The following is a 21,931-nucleotide window of genomic DNA, read 5'->3' as shown; positions in this document are numbered from 1 at the left end:
TTCTTGGCAAAACAAAAGAAAAAGAAAGTGCAAGATCAATTATATACAACCGAACGGAAAACTCTCAGTCTGGGCGCAAATGTTAGGGAACAGATTACCGTAACGTTAAATATTGACTAAGAATAGAAAGTTAGGCGGTCCGAAAAATTCGTAACCCGGACGGTTAAGGTTGGGATCGAAGGTGTCCGGATTATAGAGGGTTCACTGTGGTTTATGGTGTATTATAGAATAAAGTCATGCTAATGGATTTTTTTCCTAAATAATTATTACATTCCTTTGATCAGTTTGGTTTATATAGTAAGAAAACTAAATAAATGGTCTTCAAACTGCGTCCTCTCATTTTTGAAGGTATAGACTAACTCTTAAAAACATTTAAGTCTTTTTTTCGCACTTATGTCGTTGACAGCATTATTGGTAATACTTGATAAATAATATTTATTTAAAACCAACACGTATTTGCAGAGGCTTGTTAATAAGGACCCCTATGTAACGAAAATATTAATGTCATGCAAACGTTCTTATTAAAACTGAGTTTTAACAAGTATGAATATTGAAATGAAACGACGAAATTAATTGTTTTTCTTGTGTTATACCTATGGTCCCCATATAAACTAGTCCTTAATCCTATATTTACTGCGATTTTGATTTTAAAATTGATAATAATAAACAAATAATTGTCAATCATGATGACAAGACAAGGTAAATAAATCATAAAGGTTACAAAAGCAGGTGTTCCTGAAAAGTGGGGCGTCTTTTCTTTCGATATACTTACGACCCAGTTCCAAAATTTTGACAGATGTGAATAAATTTTTATTTTTAATTTATTGTAGTTTAAAAAGTAGAATAGCACACACCTATTGTATGAGACTGATTTTTTGTAACGAAACAAACTATTTCGAGGCCATGATCACTGTTGGCCATCAAGTACAGTTTTAGTTAATTTGCACTAAACAAGCAAATCCAGCTTTCAAATTTGAACATGAGGAAACTGATCGATTTGATGATACATCATATTTAATATCATTTGTTGTTGTGTAAACACGATACTGTTGCATAAAAAAACTTCAAACGACGTTATTACACAGTCTCTATTACATTAAATAAATATTGGTAACATTGTACTGATTCATATGTTAAAGACAGTTAGATGTAAGAAACATTCAATAAACTTTCCCTCATCATTATTTATGTGTTTTTATTCCAAGTACCAGGTAAAAATCGAAAGATAGAAACGACAAAGGATTTCTATCAGAATTATCTAGAGGTTATTTATGCTAAAAGGAAAGTTACAGTTTCTGTGCTAATCGTTCTGTGTTATCAACTGTTCACATTATAATTACTGTTTTATGTAGTTTTGTATGGTGGCTTATTTGTAAAGTGACTTATTTGTATGGTGGTTGATTTTTATGGTGGCTGGTTTGTATGGTGACTGATTTGTATAGTGACTTATTTGTATGGTGTCTGATTTGTATAGTGACTTATTTGTATGGTGTCTGATTTGTATAGTGACTTATTTGTATGGTGGTTGATTTTTATGGTGGCTGATTTGTTTGGTGACTTATTTGTATAGTGACTTATTTGTATGGTGGCTGGTTTGTATGATTACTTATTTGTATGATGACTTATTTGTATAGTGATTTATTTGTATGGTGGCTGATTTGTTTGGTGACTTATTTGTATGGTGGCTGATTTGTTTGGTAACTTACTTGTATAGTGACTTATTTGTATAGTGACTTATTTGTATGGTGGTTGATTTGTATGGTGGCTGACTTGTTTGGTGACTTATTTGTATGGTGGCTGGTATGTAAGGTAACTTATTTGCATAGTGACTTATTTGTATAGTGACTTATTTGTATGGTGGCTGATTTGTTTGGTGACTTATTTGTATGGTGGCTGGTTTGTTTGGTAACTTATTTGTATAGTCACTTATTTGTATAGTGACTTATTTGTATGGTGGTTGATTTGTATGGTGGCTGATTTGTTTGGTGACTTATTTGTATGGTAGCTGGTTTGTATAGTGACATATTTGTATGGTGGCTGGTTTGTATAGTGACATATTTGTATAGTGACTTATTTGTATGGTGGTTGATTTGTATGGGGACTGATTTGTTTGGTGACTGTGACTAATTTGTATAATAACTGATTCGTAAAGTGACTGATTCGTATAGTGACTAATTTGTATGGTGGCTGATTTTTATGGTGGCTGATTTGTATGGTGGCTGATTCATTTGTATTGACTGATTGTTTGAATGGGAATTTAAATAAATAACACTTATTCTTCAAAAACATCTGGTTCTTCCGATTATTTATTTTTTGTCCTTGTGAGTTCGACTTTCAAATTTGGATTAGGATATAATTAGAATTTTTCCTTTAGGTCAAAAAGTGTCATAATAAATATTTTATTGGTGTCAAGCTGCCATTGAGGTGAGAATAAACAGTCATAAAAGCTTTATCGATTTGGTATATTGTTTAGACAGTAAATCCGACCCGTTATAGTCGATATGTGAACATTATTTGATTTACATTTCTCTTATCGTGGGTGTGATGATATAAGCGTTATCTATTCGATTGTTACACGTTTTGAATCAGTAAATATAGTTTATGATCAAAAGTAAACGACAATGTACACGTTTTTATTTATAAACTCTCACTGTTTCACATTCACTGCTCATTCACACATAACTCTCCTAGATTAGTTTATTGTCCAAACTTATTGACAGCATCATGATGGTCTGATTATGATATTTTAACTGATTTAACACATTGAACACAAATTACTCTTAAGATTAATGCTCTTCCACATATTATTTTTTTCGTTTGTTTGTGGTTTGACGGACTCTTTCCACTAAAATATTATATAAATATTATTTATAAATATTATATGTCTATATAATACATAATAAATAATAAATACTAGTGAAAAAAATTGACTATCACCCCTTGGCAAGCCTTGGGTTGACAAACCAAAATCTTTCACTCGGGTTGAGATATTTCTTCCTTTTTCTCTCATATTTTAATGGAAAAATGGTGAAAATTCAGTTGCTTAAAGATGCTCCACCGAGTATAAATGGTATTCATCATTTGAACAATAATTGGTGTTGATTCGTGTATGTATAGGTCTATTTAACACAAAAAAATAATATAAAATAATTTGTTTTGCATTTGGTGTATGCGTAATCAGTATTTCATTCCATATAGGATATAGTGCCAGGGAATTTTTTCGGGATGCAATTAATTATTTTTCAAATTTTTAACTTGAAGTAAAATTAGAAGCTCAAACTTTCCAATGGTGGTAATGGTGTAATGTAAGTAACTTTTGTAACTGAAGAAAAATACTAAATCGTCTGCTTCTGTTTTTGATAGTGAAAAAATTCCATTTGTCGGCGGTGGAGCATCTTTAAAATTCAAACAAATTCATAGTCTTCTCATGACATGACAATGATTGCTGCGTATATTGATAACATCACGCCTAGCGTGTGAGCTGGCTTTCTCCTACCCCGGTAAAAGACAGGGCAGGGGCGTAGGAAGCGGGGGGCAGGGGGGGCAATTCCCCCCCCCCCCCGTTTCCCCAGTACGGGGGGGCAAACATGTCTTTTTGCCCCCCCATTTTCGCCGAGTGAAATGTTCTAAAAATGGACATTTGAAACAAAAAAGGGTCATCCTGCACATTCTTGTACTTAATTTTAGAAAATTTTCCGCTGCGCGGCGCGTTTCCTAAAACGTTCAAGAAAGTAATGTTCAAACCTTTAATAATGAAAATTCAATACACATTAACTAGACTAAAAATATCTATCAAGGGATTATACTATTTCAAAAAATGTTTCTTAAAAGATTAATTTGTTTATATGTCTTAGCAAGACAATCAATTCATTATTATTTTGAGTGCCGATGTTGTGAATCCAGCATGTTCAGATCGAGCTGGGTTGCATAATGGTATATGCCGACACTCACAATTATCATTTCATAGCAGGTAACTTTAAATAAAAAAAAAACCATGTTAAGAACTCTTAAAATTCATCAAAATACAAAATCGTAATATTTTTCACGGGGGGGGGAGACCCCCCGCCCCAAAAAACAAACAAAATCTCGCGCCTACGGCGCTCACTAATTCCAAAAAATGCATCGTTAATCTCATCTCAGTCATTCTGAATCGTAAATTTTTTTCCCGGGGTAGTACCCGGGACCTCCCAAACAACAAAATCTTACGCCTTCGGTGCTCGCAAATTCATCAAAGTACATCGTAAAACTCATCTCAGCCATTCAAAATCGTAAAATTTTTCCCGGGGGAGACCCCCGGACCCCCCCCCCCCCCCCCCCCCAACAACCCAAAATTTGGCTCCTTCAGCTCTCGCAAATGCAACAAAATGTATCGTAAAACTCATCTCTGCCACTCTAAATCGTATATATTTTTTTCCCGGGGAGACCCCCGGATCCCCCAAACACCAAAATCTCGCGCCTTCGTCGCTCGAAAAATCATCAAAATACATTGTAAAGCTAACCTCAGTCATTCTAAATTCTAATATTTTTCCAGGGGATACCTCGGACCCCCATACTCGCATGCTAATTTGCGTATTCATTAATTTCCTGTTAGCGACGCCACTGTATATAGATGTGTACGAGGATTATGTGTAATAAGTTTATCAAGTATCTCCTGTGGGTGCGGGCGCGCGAGGGGGGGGTGGTGTTGTTACAAAATATTGAGGACCGTTGCCCCCCCATTACGTTTCATCTTCCTACGCCACTGCAGGGTTATTGTTTCCCTAACAACAGCAGGACATAACAAATTTGGGAGAATACCGGTGAAACTCCTTATTTCTTTCCATTTAAACAATAAAACGCCATTGCTCCAGCTAATCAGATGTGATGTTACAAATGGCGATGTAATTCACGATCACAAATTTCCAAGCCAATGCAATTGCTCGTTACAATAAAAGATTGAATTGTAATTAATGTTAATGGTATACGACCTATTGGTTAGAAAATTGTTACAATACTACAATACGCACAAGTATGACAACATATGGGTGACGCAAAAGAATGTTTCGTCCATAAAATGTTGTCTCAGCTATTTGAACATTCACTTTTTATGTTTTTGACATTTCAGTTATACTTGTATACATTGGCTGTTTTCGAAAATATGTTAAACTGTAAAACATTGATAATGAACTTGGCACCATAACAAAACGGATATTAGGATAGACTTTGATGTTTACAGAAGAAAGATAATAATAAGTGTCATTTTCAATCGCTCTCAAGATATTGATAACCGGAAGTACCAGTGAAAACGCGCCGTACAGTACCGTCACTCCATTTCCGCTATCGATTTGTGTTGTGGAAATTGCCATTATTGTAGTTACAAATGTTTACCCTGGTTTCAGTTTGAAGGGGGATTCGCTGTCTTATTCAAATATGTTAAAGTATCTAAACCAAACTAATGGAATATTTCAACAAAATCATTATGATCGATTTTCGTTAAAACTATCATGGAGACGTCGACGCTCCCTGCACAAACATGTTCTTTTTGTTCGAATTAAATTATTTACCTTCTTCATTCAATAGGGATGAACTTGTAGAACGTATACTTATCTATTCAATAACATATCATAGACGCATTAAAGGCCCACTACTTTTCCGAAACGTTTTCTTTTTTCATTTTTAAAAAAGGAACGTAAAACGAGATTGATCTTTTATAGAGTCACAAAAGTTTATAGTTTGACGTTCATAAAACGTATTCATTATCACCTTCTGAACAATTTAATCATAATTTTCGTAATGCGGGTGGTAATTATGTTTCCCGCCGTCGTCCTAATCACCGTGTATTAGTTCATCCCTGCACCAAACGGACAAAACATCGAAACGTATCTTCACGGTTATCATAGATCTCGCAGGAAAAACTTGCATTTGTTAAATGTTGCAACCTCATATTAGTTCATTGGTGTAAATTGTCTGACGATATTAATTAGATTTCTTCTTTTTTTCCAAAAAGGTAGTGAGCCCTTAATGAAAACTGTGTTAGTAGAGTATCATAATAGGTTAATTTGTGTCTGTTCACACAATATTTACCTAGATTAAGTCCTAGTAGTCGGTTAAATTGATTTCGATCACGGGGTTGACATCGCTAATACATCAAAACTGATTTACATCGATTACCAAATAGAGGCCAATAGCCGGATAAAACTCCTGCTATTTTTGGATCAACAAGAATAACAAGTATGTATTTTCCATGCCTATCCCACTTTGAGAATAATGTTCGAGTCCAATAATGCTAATGTTAATCGGGCGACATTAGTACATGGTAAATATTTTCTTCAATCTGCTTTTGTGACTTATGCAAACAAGTGTAATTTTATCAAATATTACACCTAGAAACTTATCTTAAATGAAACGCTCAAAGATATCCACAAATCTGGAGAGTTTTTATCCCCTGTGAAAGTAGTTCTCCTTGTCATTGATCCCATTCACGAAATAACAGTAGAAATTAGTCTCAGTAAAAAAGAATAAATAGATCTTTATTAAAAAAAAATTTAACGTAAAATTTAAATGTGAAAAATACAAATATCAGAGCCACGTTTTTTTAAACTTGTCCGTGTATTCTTGTTTACGTAAAGAGTAACTTGACCGATGCCATTAGCTTGGACTTAAAACATAAATTCTAGATTTTAAGGTTACTTAATATATCTAGAGCAGGAAAACAAATTATGTTTTTGTCCACTGATGTACTCGACTAAGCCAAGGGTAACTTCAGCAAATTTCAGTCAAATTGGATTTGGCTGATTTTATCAAAAGTGGATTTGCACGGAAATTTGTAGGTGACACTGCCACAGTCACCACAGCCATGGAAAAAAAACATTTAATCTCGCCTACCTTGACAATGTCATAAACACCCTTATTGTTTATACCACAATACCGATTTCATCTGGTAATATCATATCATTTTAACTTATGTATTAGTCTATACAAAGTATTCTTTGGCATACCAGCGTGCAAAATACTATGGTAACCGTGAAAATTCAATACCTTCACAATTTTCTGAATTCATTATATTTTTGTTCTCGTTATCGTAGTAACTCTTCTTCTGCTTGCTACTTCTCGTGAGTTGACAGAGACTGTTCCTATAGGTATGTCCGTAATTTTACTTAAAACATTAGAAATATTTTTTTTTTCAATTAATCCGTTGAAAGATTATCATCTGTGATGCGTTTAAAGCATTTACATTTGCGGTTGTATAGAAGACAGTTTAAGGAACAGTGGGTACTCGATAACATTGTTTGGTCGAACAGATATATAATTACCAATGCCAGGTACGGTATCGTCCATTTGTGTGCTAGTGGAGCACTGCCGCAATGGATCACTCAGACAAAATTTTCTATGTTTGTAACAGGTTTCCAATTATTCCATGATGATATATGCATGTATATATCAATTTCTATGAAACCAACATAACCATCATTAATAATATCTATCTTATCGCTAACAAGACGTCAACTTCACAATCTATAGAATTGCTGTACTTTTTTTCTTTTAACACACACAAATAATATCTTGAATCTTGTATACGTTGCCTAGTAGGTTAGGTATATAAAGCGGACTCCAGTACATGAATACATAGGTTTAAATGGTCATTTCAGTGGGGTTTTTTATACCTTACTCCACTTGCAGTAATATGTACCAATTGTAGCTCTGCAGACAATGCCATTATCTGTCTAGAAGTCTTTTGAGATACAATATTTTTTTTTTATATTTATTTTATTTTCGAAGATTTTACATATACAGATACATGGTTATCTCACTCACATCATACACACCTCCTCACATCATATTCAGCATAATTTCAATATATTGCCATCTTTATGTATTATAAACATCCTCAAAAATTGACCATCACATTCACATCCCACAGCCTCATCAATGATCATCAATCATACTCACATCGTCATTAATTTGAGATACAATATTGCAGTTACATTGTTTGGTAGAGAGTTCCAGCCATGAATTACACACCTGGCAAAGGAATACTTTTTGTGATTATTATCCTGTTACGTTTCTAAGTTATCCTTTGTCATATGTGGTTGTAGGGAAAGAAAAAATTTGTATACCAAATAGATGTCATTGATATTTTACTTTCAGAATACCATAAAGTGGCACAACGCAGAGCAAAGGAATGCAAGTGGCCCCCCAGCAAAGTTCAAGAAATACCTTGGTGTCGTGACAGACACTAACTACAGACAGACCAACTAGTCCGTCATCTCACGATTGCCTTCAATTCTGTAATCGTTTGTAAGCTGAGGCAGTTTCGCAGAGGTTTGTCTTGTCTAAAATGATAAATAGTTTGGATGTACTGTGCTGTGACCAATACACAAACACTTTTGTAGTCTTATATATTCCTGGCTAGCAAGCCACCATATACTTGTTTGATAAGATCACTTTCTTATAGTTCTAGTTTAAAACATGCCGACTTGTGTACCAATTGGCTATTTATTCTTTGTCAATATTGAGTGTTCCTTATCGACAGTTTTGGCAGATCTTTAAACACTTGACATTTCAAAACGCATTTATAATGTATAAGCATATCTTAGTGTAATACCTCAGAAACCCAAGTGACAAAGGAAGACAATTTTTGACTCGTGCCCTATATGATACATTGTATTCATCACTTCGCCAAAGTCCTTTTAGGACGTAGATGTGGCGCAGAGATGTAAGCTGCAGATATTTTGGCTAGGCGATTTTGTGCCGTAGATCGTTAGTTCGAGACAGAATAGGACACTAGTCATAGAATTGTCATCCTTCGTCACTTGTGTTTCTGATATGTTATACAATTATCAAAACACAAAGTATCATATATCTTAGTATAAAATATAGAAAAACAAAGACTACAGATTGATTCATTCTCCGATTTATTCGTCCATTTGTTACTCCAACCAATCATCTTATATACTTGTGATGAGAGAAAATCTCGTACATCAATCATCTCCTACAAAAATATTGCCAGACCAATTTTGGCATTTAGTAAAGAAAATAGTGCACCATCTCAGCACCAGAATTATAAATGGATTCAGGCCCCCAGATCATGAAACAGTATAACCAATCACAGATAAGGTTACAAAACGTGACATCATTACTGATTGGCTAAACAAAAACCTCAGTCTAAGATCGTTTCATAATCTCGGCGCCATCCTAGTACAGGAACAAATTTTACCAATTCCTATGCTTCATAAATACTACAGGTAGACATTTAAGTGCACCACATCGACGTAAATTCTGCCTATTGATAATTCTAGAACCTCCATGACATGACAGCAGTAAGATGATCCAACAGTACTCTCTTATAGAATATTAATTTTATATCTGGAATTTAACATGCATCAGCAACAACGAAATTTAACAACCTGAAGTATATATATCATCAATATACAAGAGTCATCAAATCGTTTTTAATGCAGTGTTACATGAATTTGAGCAAAGATCACTTGTTAAGTCATTTGTTATTAAAAGTAACATTAATTTTTGAAGAAAATGACACAATTTATAATCTGAATAAAATACAAATCTTATCTTATTTTAAACTACTTTATACTTTTGCAATTAAAGGCCCAATATCCGCATCTTTCTTATTTTTTTCATGATTTAGAAGAATGTTGAAAAAAAATCCTGTTGTAAATCATGCAGAGACAGGACTAAATCGAAGTCAAGATGAGCGATTATGATTCGGAATACTTTGATAAAAATCAAATAAATATTAAACATCGCTAGGTGGGTCCCACTTAGTCAAACAAGCCGAAGTTAGCCGACATTGTAACGTCGTTGCCGAGAACGTCATGTGACTACCGTTACTACGTAACGTCTGTCCGAACTCTTCCGAAAACGGGTCGTGAACTTTCCGACTTCCGTTCGGTAATAATCGTAACTTCTATGGCGACCAGTTTAAAATGAAGGCATGTTTACATGTATCGACTTTCAGCAACTGCTGTACTAAAGTTATTAAAAAAAATCATTACAAATATTCTTTAATATATCTTAATTTCAACTACATCTACAAATACTAACAATATCGGACTCGAATTTAACTTGATTTTTTGTTGATAGTTACGTATAGTGTGGCTTTAAAGGTATTTCTAGATCAAATAATTCCATGATTTTTTAAGTGTGCTAATTAAACAATATTGATTTCATATCAAACTTAAATCTTGTACACACTTTACTTTGATAACAATAAATTTGACTTGGATTCGACTAAATGTAACAGCATTATTTTTTATTTGAAATTTCATTTACATTTTAGATAATTGCCATACTAATTATTCGAACACGCTTTTTCCCCCTTTTAATTAGCACTAACGATATTAATTAATTAATTAACTATATTGCCATTAATTATCCCTCAATCATCTCAACATGAATTACCTTAATCGAATATTTTTGGTATCAAAGAACCAACAGATATTAAACTATCAGAATAAATAAATTCATTTTCCTAAATAAATACTAAATATTCATTCTTCAGCAAAGAATTTGATTTTTTTAATATGCTAAAATTAACAAAATCAGTAATGTGGCCAATGACCTCCAATTGATACTCTTTATACATATGTATTATACAATCTTTTCAATTACCCGGTAATATGTTTAATGTTATTTACATTCTGCATCTATTTGCATCAACAAAATGCTTCAAACATATACAATGAGTGAATACTTAGGTAATCTAACGATTAATTCTGATGTACTGTATCGTTGCTCATATTCCTGAGAGTTTTAAATTCGCTATTTTTGCGGATCCGTCAATATTCGCGAAAATTTATACCTCCCAAAATTTATCAAATTCATGAATTGAAATATTTCAGTCTGTCGCATTAATGATGTTTTAAAAGACTTCTAAGATAATTAGCGAAAATAAACCCCAACGAATAAGTTCCATACAGTAAATCGCGAAATTTTACAACCACGAAATTGAACAACTATACAGTATGGTCATCTATTATATAACCAACACGGCCTAGCTTCATTAACATTCCTTAAAGATGCTCCACCGCTGACAAATGGTATTTTTTCACTATCAAAAACAGGAGCAGACGATTTAGTATTTTTCTTCAGTTACAAAAGTTACTTACTTTAGACCAATACCACCATTGAAAAGTTTGAGCTTCTAATTTTACTTCAAGTTAAAAATATAAAAAATAATTAATTGCATCCCGAAAAAATTCCATAGCACTATATCCTATATGGAATGTAGTACTGATTGCACATGCACCAAAGGCGAAATAAATCATTTTATATTATTTTTTGTGTTAATTAGACATATATATGGACAATTAAACACCAATTATTGTTCAAATGATGAATATCATTTATGCTCTCTCGGCGGTAGGAGGCTTTTTTATTAAAATTCTCTATAGGAAAGATATTTTTCGTTGATAACTGTAATGTTTTTTTAATGGACACAAGTTCTTTAACTATCAATCGTTCCCCACACCCATTATTACAATGGCAAATTTATGTATTCTGGTATCGTTTTATATATCAAAAAGGACAAAATATAATTAATCTAATAATATCAGGTATCTACAAAAACTTACTGACATCACTTTTAAAGTGATCTTTTTAAGTTTTTGATATCCCCGATATCTTTTTTCTGTTTGGTGTTTCATTCAACTTCTGTAGCCAAGAGGTATTCAGTACAACACTATCCCTGTGGTATTGTACTGAATATCTTTGGCAAGTGATGTTGTGTTTCATCATAGTAACAAAAATTGTGACATCCTCAATCTTACTTTGAAGTAAAACAAATGCTCTAAACAACAAAGTACTTTTTTCATATTTATAAAAAAATGACTATGATTGGTGATAGTTGTGATGAATGATAAATGTATACACACTTACTAAAAAAATAAACTAGGTTATCTCCCCTTTTATGCACATCAGAGAATAAGGTGAGCCAATCTAGTTAAAACCAGATCTTCAAAATACTTATTTAACTATCACTAAGTCTTGCCGAAAAAAAAAGCAAAATGAATCTTCATTGTCAACATACACGTATATCTTGTATTTGTTTGGTGTTGTAACTTTATCTTAGGCTATAAATAAAGGCTTTCGAGAGTAAAATAATTTTTGTTTATAGATGGTTAATTTTTAAAATTTTTGTTTCGGAAGTGCAGTGGGCCTTTAAAAGTATTGAAGAGCTGGTTCTAATCAGATTGTATGGTGAGTAACCTTTCAGGGAGGGGGGATAAGCTAAGGGAGATAACCCATCTTACTCGAACAGCAAAGCTGTTATGTCGGAATGTGATTACATGTAGAACAAAATACCCAATGATGCAGATTATAGTCTACATAAAATAACTTTATCTATAAGCATATTTGATACAGAAGATAATATCTTATAATTGTAAGAAATATTTTTTCTCATTGCCAAATTACTACAGCACAACATGTATATGTCACTTTATAATTATTAATGCTAAGCATGCATCAAGAAAATACATAATAAAAATGTTTAAGATTTAACTCTTACGAGACCTATACATATGTATTGCATAAACATTTTCAAGTAGAAAAAAAGATACATATTGTATCGTCAAATCATTAATATATCATTTTAATGACTTTTATAGGAATAATGCCTTCAGTTTTAACAGCCACTGCATGCTGCTTTTCTGATTATAATTGTAACAGGAGAGGAGAAAATGTAGCGGCGAGACCGGGATTCAAACCCGGGACCTCCAAACACTACCCAAATGCTCGAACGCTGAGCTACCTCATCACCGATGATCGACCCAGTGTAATCCCACTACAAAATCTACCTCATCACCGATGATCGACCCAGTGTAATCCCACTACAAAATCTACCTCATCACCGATGATCGACCCAGTCTAATCCCACTACAAAATCATAAATTGTTATTCAGCAGTGATAGGTTAAAAGGTATCATCCTCATTTGGTGTATTTTACAACAAGTAAACTGCTCCAAAGAAAACTTTAAAAGATGTTCACTAAACATGTATGATATGACAAGTATGACTACATGTATGATACAAACCACAAACATACATTCCTCTTTCCACACTTACAGTACAATACAACAAGAACATGTATTCTGATCCATCAGAGTTACTTCCCTTATTTCCACTCTGTCAAACTCTGATAGATTAGAATGAATAATGTATTCAAAAGTCATACAAAAGTAGAAAGAACAATTAAATACATTTTCAATTTCATAGTATTGAAATTCAAATCTGACATCGGACACAAAAATTGACTTTCGGATGAAATAATTATAGAATGTGCTTTACCAACAATAAACTGTTTCATTTGTCGTAACAGAGTAACACCTTCATTCAATATTTATTAAAATGTCCCCACTGGTAGCACAGAACATAACTCAACATTTCCTAAGAAATACATTTCGGGGGTTGAATCTGTATCATTACCTTAATAGTTACCAGGTATACATAAATCACATATATACAGTCCAGAAACCAAAGAGGGTTTTCGGCAGAATGAAAGATAACTTATATTAAACATTGCCACTGTAATGGTTACACATGATTTCACACTGCAACAATTTGCATTGCCTTATTATCAATATCCATTCAGGTAAAGACTATTAGATTAATATGAACCAATTCCAATAATAGATTACTTTTACCCGTAGCCTATACTAATATTAGATTTAACAAAATCAAAATACACTATAAATATTTCACTAGTCAACTTTTTGCTTAGCCTGTTTTCAAAGTGTTTTCGTTAGTCACATGTACAATTTGCATTTGTAAAGTATGTTTGGGCTTGGCTATATCCACAAAGTTTTAAAATAGCAAAATAAACAAAAACTTTTACTGTAATTCATATCTTTCTGACCCTGAAATAAATCAATTCTATCTATAGTAAAATTTCATATCTAATTCTACTAATTGTTTAAGTAAATGTCCATAACTCTTAATCAAATCTTAAACCCTGTGATTTTTTTTGGTTTTTTTTACTGGAAGTGTCTTAAATCAAAATTAAATTTCCTATTTTGGTATTCTTTCTTTTAATTTGTTAATGTTATTAAATAGATGTTTTACATATTGTGAATGCCGTATCTAATTTTTTAAAAGCTAGTCCTTTATATTCCACATTTGCTTATTACAGAGTTATCTGCCCTTGTAGATAGGTTTTGTTGTGGTATCATGTGTTCACGAGCACAATGTCAAATAATTTAGTTTTGCTAACGAAATGATAATGTCACTTTTGATGCTGATCGACGAGGGGAGATAACCATATATAGAAATACAGTTTTCTTTATTCCTTATTCTTTCAGAAATGGATAACATAGCCATTTCAAAAATACCCATAATGGCACAGATACTCATTCATAAAGCTTCACATAGGCATATCAATTTAATCATTAGCTATGAAAACAAAAAGTCTTTCTTTTAAAACAATTTTTCTTTATGTTGGAATGGAAACTCAATTACACCACATATCTTACATTTGAGATGTAAAATCCAATTCCATGTGACTGTGGTGAATAATATTAAGATGTACAAAAATTAAATGGATTTTTTTAGATCAAATAACATGGCTGTAATTAGTAGAAGCGTTTACGTGTATAATCGTTATTTTTATTAAATATTAAGTATCCAACCACACCACAAACACCCAGACCTATGATTGCTAAAATGATAATAAGGAAAATTTTCCAACCACTCATGCTGGAACGAACGTCTTCAACACGATCTGAAAAATAATATCACAATCAATAATTAAACAACGATCTGAAAAACAATACCACATCCAATACTTAAACAATTAACAAATTTCTTTTGTTCAATAGTACAGCAAGAACCAAAATTCTAACAATTTTTTGTTTAAAAAGACAGAAATCGTACTGATATAACATAACAATCATGTTCATTCAAAGATTTATATTTCAGAGTTATTTGCCCTTTCAACTAGGTTATGATTGTTAAGTCGTTAGCGCGTGTGCGAAAAATAAGTCGTTTTCTACGAAACAGAAAATATACGACATAATGAAGGCAAACACATGACATTATAAACCAAGCTTACTCACAAGAGCAGATAACTCTGTAATATACAAATCTGAAATATCAAAATAATAAAGATAGATTAATACAAATCAATAAAAGTTAAACTTACCTCTGGGTGCATCAAATACTTCAGCTGATGGTAACCCCCAATAATCCAATTGCTGAAATTCAAATTAAATGTTGTTTCAAATCTGATATTCAGACAGCAAATTATCAGTTTTATCAATACATGTATTTATATTAAACTTGCCTACCAAAAACAATCTTTTATCATTTTTGTTATTTTTTTTTTTATTTTTTATTTCTTATATCATCTTCGTAAAAAATTCTGCCCAGAATAGGATGTAGGGCATGGATGTATAATTTTCTTTCACTTATAAAATTAAAGCTGGAGTTTAATATCAAATTTTGATAAGAAGTCATATTTATTCAAATTCAAATTACAGTTAAGTACTTACTCCTTCTGGTGCATCCAGCTCATATAACTTCATGGAAATAATATCATGGTTATCTGTATATAAAAGGAAACAATGATAAATAAAATACTGTAATGTAAAAATGAAATTTTAGTGAAACTTGTGTTAAACAGTCAAATTTTAGTTACAAACTAAACACTTTTAAAATGAACATTGCGTGTTAAGGGGAATAAATCTATTAGCTCTAGAATAAACTCTTGCGCTCACAATCAAAATATAGGATTGTATCAAAATGCCTACTCTTAATGTGATTTATAGGAGACATTTCGTAATAAAATCACAACCTTTTACTAAAATTGGCAAATCCATTTTGTTCTTTTGTGGTATGATATTGATGATGTATTTGAGACAAACTATGTAAGCTTCAACTGTGAAAACTTCTTTTTTTTAATTTTGGGAGATAACTTTCATAAAGAATTTAATTGAACTTTGATGGTTAGGAAATTTTAAGATTGTCAAAATATGTAGCTAGTAGCAATATGGTTATTTTAAACTAGCTAGATGACACATATTCTAATTTAAAAAATTAATTTGATTTTAAATCTAATTTTAAATTTAAACTTTAATTTACATTGAACCTTGTTTTCATTTTTCAGATTCCATGATTACAGTATATGATATTACCTATATGGAAATAATGACAATGCTTTCAAAATGAAACACTTTTTCTTCAGTTTCCTGTCGGATATTGGAAAAAGATTTGTATGAATTTGACCCTGTGACTTTTAAAACAGCTATGAAAACTACTTTACCAGCTAACTGTCCGGTGGCAGCAGAAGCTCCAAAATAGTACCCGAGAGGTAACTTGATACCTCGAACTTCAAAACATTCTTTCCATCCATTCTTATTATCAATATCCATGGAAACCTGTCAACAAAAACAAAGAACATGAGGATCTTTTAGTGGAATTCCTGCTTTGAGCATAACTTTTGTTATGTTTCAACATGTCTTAAAACTTCCATTTCGATTTATGAAACCATTTTGCCTGCCTGATTGCATACCTACATGTATTAGTAATATTGCATTTGTAAGCAAAGTGAGGATGGAGATATTACAAATAAAATGAGACCATAGTCTATTTGTTTATATGGTTTGATTGGATGGACCTAGTCATTCGATGGCACATCTAGATCTGGTGATGTTATATTGTTTTCAGACGAGTCTTGTCAAAGCCCTCATAGGCCCATATTAAAATATACAGGTCTGTCAGGATTTATACTTGAAATAATTACTTTTACAAACAGTCCAACAATATAAACGAAAATGGCCATGTCTCTTTCATTTCACAATCTCTATCCCCAGGAATAACTTTAACCAAACTAACCTTGAGGATATTGTCATGGTAACGAATTGCCAGGTAAGTACTGTGGTCTTTGTTTCTGAATTTGGCTTCACACCCAGCCAACTGTGTATGTGTACCATCACGGTCATGGTCATAGCTCATGGAACCATTGTTTACCATGGCAGATATGTAAGGGTGTTCATGCTGCAAAAATAAAATTGATAAAATATAGTAAAAGGAGCAGGTCAGTGTGATCTGTACATAGTGTTAAATACGGTCTCTGTCATTCAGCTGACTGAGCATGATTCTTTGGCTCAGTCGATAGATCTATAGCCTTAATTTTTCACACGGGAGACCCGGTTTGATTCCTTGTCAGGAAGCATGGATAATTTTCCCTGTTCTTCTACAATATTTCTACAAATTCACTTTATCTTGGTTTTTTAACAGTGTAGCCTTGGGTCAATTACTTGGGGCATGTTGAATGTAAAATTGAAAAAGATTTATCAAAGATCAGCAGACTGGAGATTAATACTTACATTATGTGGGCCATTGTGATTACTGTATGTATCCAGGAAAATTGCTAGTCCAGAGAAAAAATCAGCATTTCCGAAAACGCCACCTAAAAACGCCAAACACATAAAGCTGATGTAAAGAACTAGTCATTCATTTTAGAAAAAATAAATTCTACTTTGTCTACTTGTACTTTTTATGAATTAATCTTATAAAATTAAAACAATGACATATATAATATGTACATACCAAGTCTGTTTTTCTCCTTGGCATACCATATAGCTAGTCCATCACCAAATAAGGTAGTTCCTGATCCATGCACAGCAAACTGAACATGAAGTTCCCAGTTTCTTGTGTTACATGCCTAGTAGAGAAAAGAAACGGCAAAAAACAAATGACAGTTGTTGAAAACAAGCTAAAACATGTAAGTCAGATTACATACACTGGGTCAACAGATGTGAGGATGTCTGTAGCTAGAACATATTACTAACTTATGTTGCATTATAATCCACCCCGCCCCCCCCACCCCACCCCCCTTTCTCCACAAAGTAATAATCATCAAGGGAAATAACTCTAAATTAATTTCTACCAATACATCAATTCCAAGAGTTATCTTTCTTTATCTATTCAAAAGAACACCTTGGCCGTTTTTGTTTATTCCTAACAAACGGTTCGACCATTTGTAAAAGTCTTTATTTCAAGTATAAATCCCGACGGACCTGCAGTTATAGTGATACAGGCTGTGAGGGCTTTGTCAAGGCTCGTCTGAAAACAATATAAAATCACCAGGTCCGTCTTTAATTCATAAACGAACAACTAGGTCCAACCAGTCAAACCACAGAATCGAAAATGGCCCTACTGAAATCAATGAGGTGGTTTATCAAAGAGTTTAAGCCATTAAAGAGTTGAGATTTTTTTTACAGAACTTCTTTGATGTAAATATTTTTATGTGCATTAAGACTTTCAGACTATGTAGCACAATTCACCTCTGGTATATATATGTACACACTATATGAAAGAGCACATAATGCTAAAAATCTGTGTAAATGATTACAACGTATATCCATTAGCCATATGCATATTGATGGAAAGATTGTTGAATACCTGGGTATTCCATATCGCTCCCTGTCGACTCTGGTGATCAGGTGTCAAGCGTACGTAGTTATTTGTAACCAGGGTACTGCCTACAAAGTCCCACAACGACATCGATGATCCTGAACCTGGAAAGGCAAATTAATTATCCTAAATATACAAATCAGTATTATCTAAGGTCAAAAACAATAAGAAGTACTTTAAACAAGAGGCCCAGAGGGCCTGTATCGCTCACCTGGTTTGTAATGCTATGTAATGTTCTGAATATAAGTTCATTGTTTCTTTTCTAAAGGAATTTGAATATTTACCTCTAATTCACCTATTGGGCCCCACTCTTTCTGCTCCAGGAGGTCAAAGCCAAAATTTATACGAATTCTGTTAACCTCAAGGATGTTTCCGGCCAAATTTGGTTACAATCCATCCAGAACGCTAGGATAAGTAGCGATTTATAGGATTTACTTCTATTTCCCCTATTGGGCCTCGCCCCTCCTGCCCCCGGGGGTCAGAGCCAAAAATTTATACAAGTTCTGTTCCCCTTCCCCCAAGGATGTTTCTGGCCAAATTTGGTTACAATCCATCCAGAACTCTAGGACAAGTAGCGATTTATAGGATTTACCTCTATTATCCCTATTGGGCCCCGCCCCTCCTGCCCCAGGGGGGTCAGGGTCACCATTTATGCAAAATCTGATCCCCTTCCCCTAAGGAACTTTCTGGCCAAATTTGGTTGCAATCCATGCAGAACTCTAGGACAAGTAGCGTTTTATAGGATTTACCTCTATTACCCTTATTGGGCCCCGCCCCTCCTGCCTCAGGGGGGTCAGGGTCACCATTTATGCAAAATCTGATCCCCTTCCCCTATGGAAGTTTCTGGCCAAATTTGGTTGCAATCCATGCAGAACTCTAGGACAAGTAGCGATTTATAGGATTTACCTCTATTACCCCTATTGGGCCCCGCCCCTCCTGCCCCAGGGGGGTCAGGGTCACCATTTATGCAAAATCTGATCCCCTTCCCCTAAGGAACTTTCTGGCCAAATTTGGTTGCAATCCATGCAGAACTCTAGGACAAGTAGCGATTTATAGGATTTACCTCTATTACCCCTATTGGGCCCCGCCCCTCCTGCCCCAGGGGGTCAGGGTCACCATTTATGCAAAATCTGATCCCCTTCCCCTAAGGAAGTTTCTGACCAAATTTGGTTGCAATCCATGCAGTACTCTAGGACAAGTAGCGATTTATAGGATTTACCTCTATTACCCCTATTGGGCCCCGCCCCTCCTGCCCCAGGGGGGTCAGGGTCACCATTTATGCAAAATCTGATCCCCTTCCCCTAAGGAACTTTCTGGCCAAATTTGGTTGCAATCCATGCAGAACTCTAGGACAAGTAGCGATTTATAGGATTTACCTCTATTACCCCTATTGGGCCCCGCCCCTCCTGCCCCAGGGGGGGGTCAGGGTCACCATTTATGCAAAATCTGATCCCTAGGACTGAAGAGGTTTAAAATCCATGTGCAGACTTAGGACAAGTAGCGACAGGAAGTACGGACGACGACGACGACACGGACGCGCGCCCATGGCAATAGCTCACCGGCCCTTCGGGCCAGGTGAGCTAAAAATCAAAATATGTGTACAATTTGTATCCATGTATGTATATACAGTTTGTACAAATTAACGCGATCCAGGAATTCAAATTATCTGCTAATTGACAATTTCCACAGTGATCATATCAGCATATCCAACTGACTATCACTTGAATATCATTAGAAACGTCTTTTAACAGAATGTGAATGTGGCATGGTGATTAAAGGAGCAGCTATGTTTGGCTAAGCGATTGGGTGCCGTGGATCATGAGTTCATGTCCCGAAAAGGGTACAAGTCAATAAATTGTCATCTTTTGTTAAACTTAAAACACAATGTATCATATATATACACCATGTGTTGTTGATCCAAAGGTTTAATTTGAATTTCCTGTTGAAATTGTACTCCGTTGATGATATTATATAATAATTATATAAGTATAAGTCAGTGTTATTTGAGGCCTGGCAATAAGGAGTACTATACCGGTATTTGACCAAATAAATGTCACATGTACAGGGGGCTTAAACATTGATGTTACAAAATTACTTGTTTGGTTTGAGTTTTTTAGGGCCTATATTTATTATGACCTTTAACAAAATTATTGCGTATAGTGAGATTGAGTCACAGATAAATTTGCAAAGGACTAAAATGTATAATTTAGAAATTGTATGAGCACATGTCCAGTCTGCATTTTAATTTTAATAAAAATTTAAATCCATTAAAATTATAAGTAGTGAGAAAGTTTGGAAAGGGTTATGGGCATTTATAGGGACCAAGATCTAGAGGTGAGTTGTTTATTGGTTTGAATATGATAATTTATTCTGAAGACAAGTATTGTAAAACGACCCATGATCACTACAGGTTGGTGTCAGTGAGACAATAAGCTAATTATATAAAGCTATAGAAGGATGTAACAATAAGTTATAATAGAGCAGGATACCTGGAGGGATGTTTTTGTTTTATCTTTTAACCAGGGGGATAATAAGCTTTAAAGATCTTCAGTTCAGTCAGATTGTGCACCTGTTTTCAGCCCCTGGTGAAAACCATAATGTTATTTAAATGATGCATATATACATACAGTGAATAAAGTTATGCTTTATTGATAGATTTTGACGAGAGATTTTATTTTTCCATTTCATAAGAAATTATACTGGATACATTCACACCATTTTTACCGACTTTAGCCATCCTTGCCCGACTGTTCACTTTAACTAATAGATATTGTTTATGCTCCGTCGATGGCGGAGTATCAATAATGCGTCATTAAAAAAATGGTCTACAAATTACATGTTTGGTCTATGCTACAGAGTGCTAGGTAATAATAAGAGCCGAACAGAATATTTTTCACTGCTTTTTGTTATGTAAATTAAAACATCAAAATTAAATTACACCAGATTTTTTACCTTGAAATATGAAAAATTTTCATTTTTTAACATCATGCCATTTACAGCATCATTCATTAACTGATTAAGCATTAGAAGTATATGTCTATTTAAGGTAGTCTCTTATCAGGAAGTTTTCTGAACATGGGAAAGGGACCAACCGGTCCTTGTATGGGTGGGTCCGACTCGTAAAGAGTATACAGGCCACATGCGCGATCAATTCACCTTGGTACGGCTTCACAAGTGTGTGTTCTCTTCTAAGATAATCGTTGGTATTCCATTCTGCAAATACACCAAAGATAAGACAACAACAAGCAACTGCCAACGATGTGGAGTACATGTGGGCCGCCATGTTTTCTAAAAGTACAACGTACTTCCGTTTTCCCCTGAATTCTACTTCCGGGAAATGGCGTGCTTGTGTTTGCGTGGTAACATCGTATCGATCAGTATACATCAACCGATTTTCCCCTCGGATAATTAGTATCTTTTGTTGGCTAATGAATTTTATGTGTATCAAACATCAAAGATTATCTGAATGACTATTTTTCCTCATCAAGATGTTTCAAAACTTGCCTGAAATGATCCAATC

General features: G+C 33.9%; 1 protein-coding gene across 2 annotated transcripts; it reads right to left on the bottom strand.

Moving 5' to 3' along the window:
• Nucleotides 1-11,368: 11,368 nt before the first annotated feature.
• On the bottom strand, nucleotides 11,369-21,703 carry LOC138335098 (vesicular integral-membrane protein VIP36-like). Of its 2 annotated transcripts, XR_011210235.1 has the most exons (10): nucleotides 21,568-21,703; nucleotides 18,400-18,515; nucleotides 17,545-17,659; nucleotides 17,322-17,404; nucleotides 16,828-16,989; nucleotides 16,256-16,370; nucleotides 15,486-15,538; nucleotides 15,137-15,188; nucleotides 12,844-14,716; nucleotides 11,369-12,797 (listed from the first exon to the last, which is right to left on the bottom strand). XR_011210235.1 is itself a non-coding variant. In XM_069284022.1 (9 exons), the coding sequence occupies exons 1-9, from the start codon at nucleotides 21,692-21,694 to the stop codon at nucleotides 14,568-14,570; spliced, it is 972 nt and encodes a 323-aa protein (XP_069140123.1). In that variant the 5' UTR covers nucleotides 21,695-21,703; the 3' UTR covers nucleotides 11,369-14,567. The 2 variants fall into 2 exon arrangements, 1 of the variants encoding a protein (XP_069140123.1); XM_069284022.1 differs by having other exon boundaries at nucleotides 11,369-14,716.
• Between the last annotated feature and the right edge of the window lie 228 nt (nucleotides 21,704-21,931).

The sequence above is a fragment of the Argopecten irradians genome, chromosome 11 (assembly GCF_041381155.1).
Source record: "Argopecten irradians isolate NY chromosome 11, Ai_NY, whole genome shotgun sequence".
Classification (NCBI taxonomy): Eukaryota; Metazoa; Mollusca; class Bivalvia; order Pectinida; family Pectinidae; genus Argopecten; species Argopecten irradians.
The sequence above is the reverse complement of the archived record's forward strand: the minus strand, read 5'-3'. Positions and strand labels throughout refer to the sequence as shown.

Bases quoted from the DNA above. Each gene is read 5' to 3' on its own strand.
- LOC138335098 (XM_069284022.1), bottom strand. From the start codon at position 21,694: ATGGCGGCCCACATGTACTCCACATCGTTGGCAGTTGCTTGTTGTTGT. The intron at 17,405-17,544 runs GTATGTACATAT...TGGCGTTTTTAG, and splicing joins CAAGGAGAAAAACAGACTTG to GTGGCGTTTTCGGAAATGCT. The intron at 14,717-15,136 runs GTAAGTTTAACT...ATTATTTTTCAG, and splicing joins AGTATTTGATGCACCCAGAG to ATCGTGTTGAAGACGTTCGT.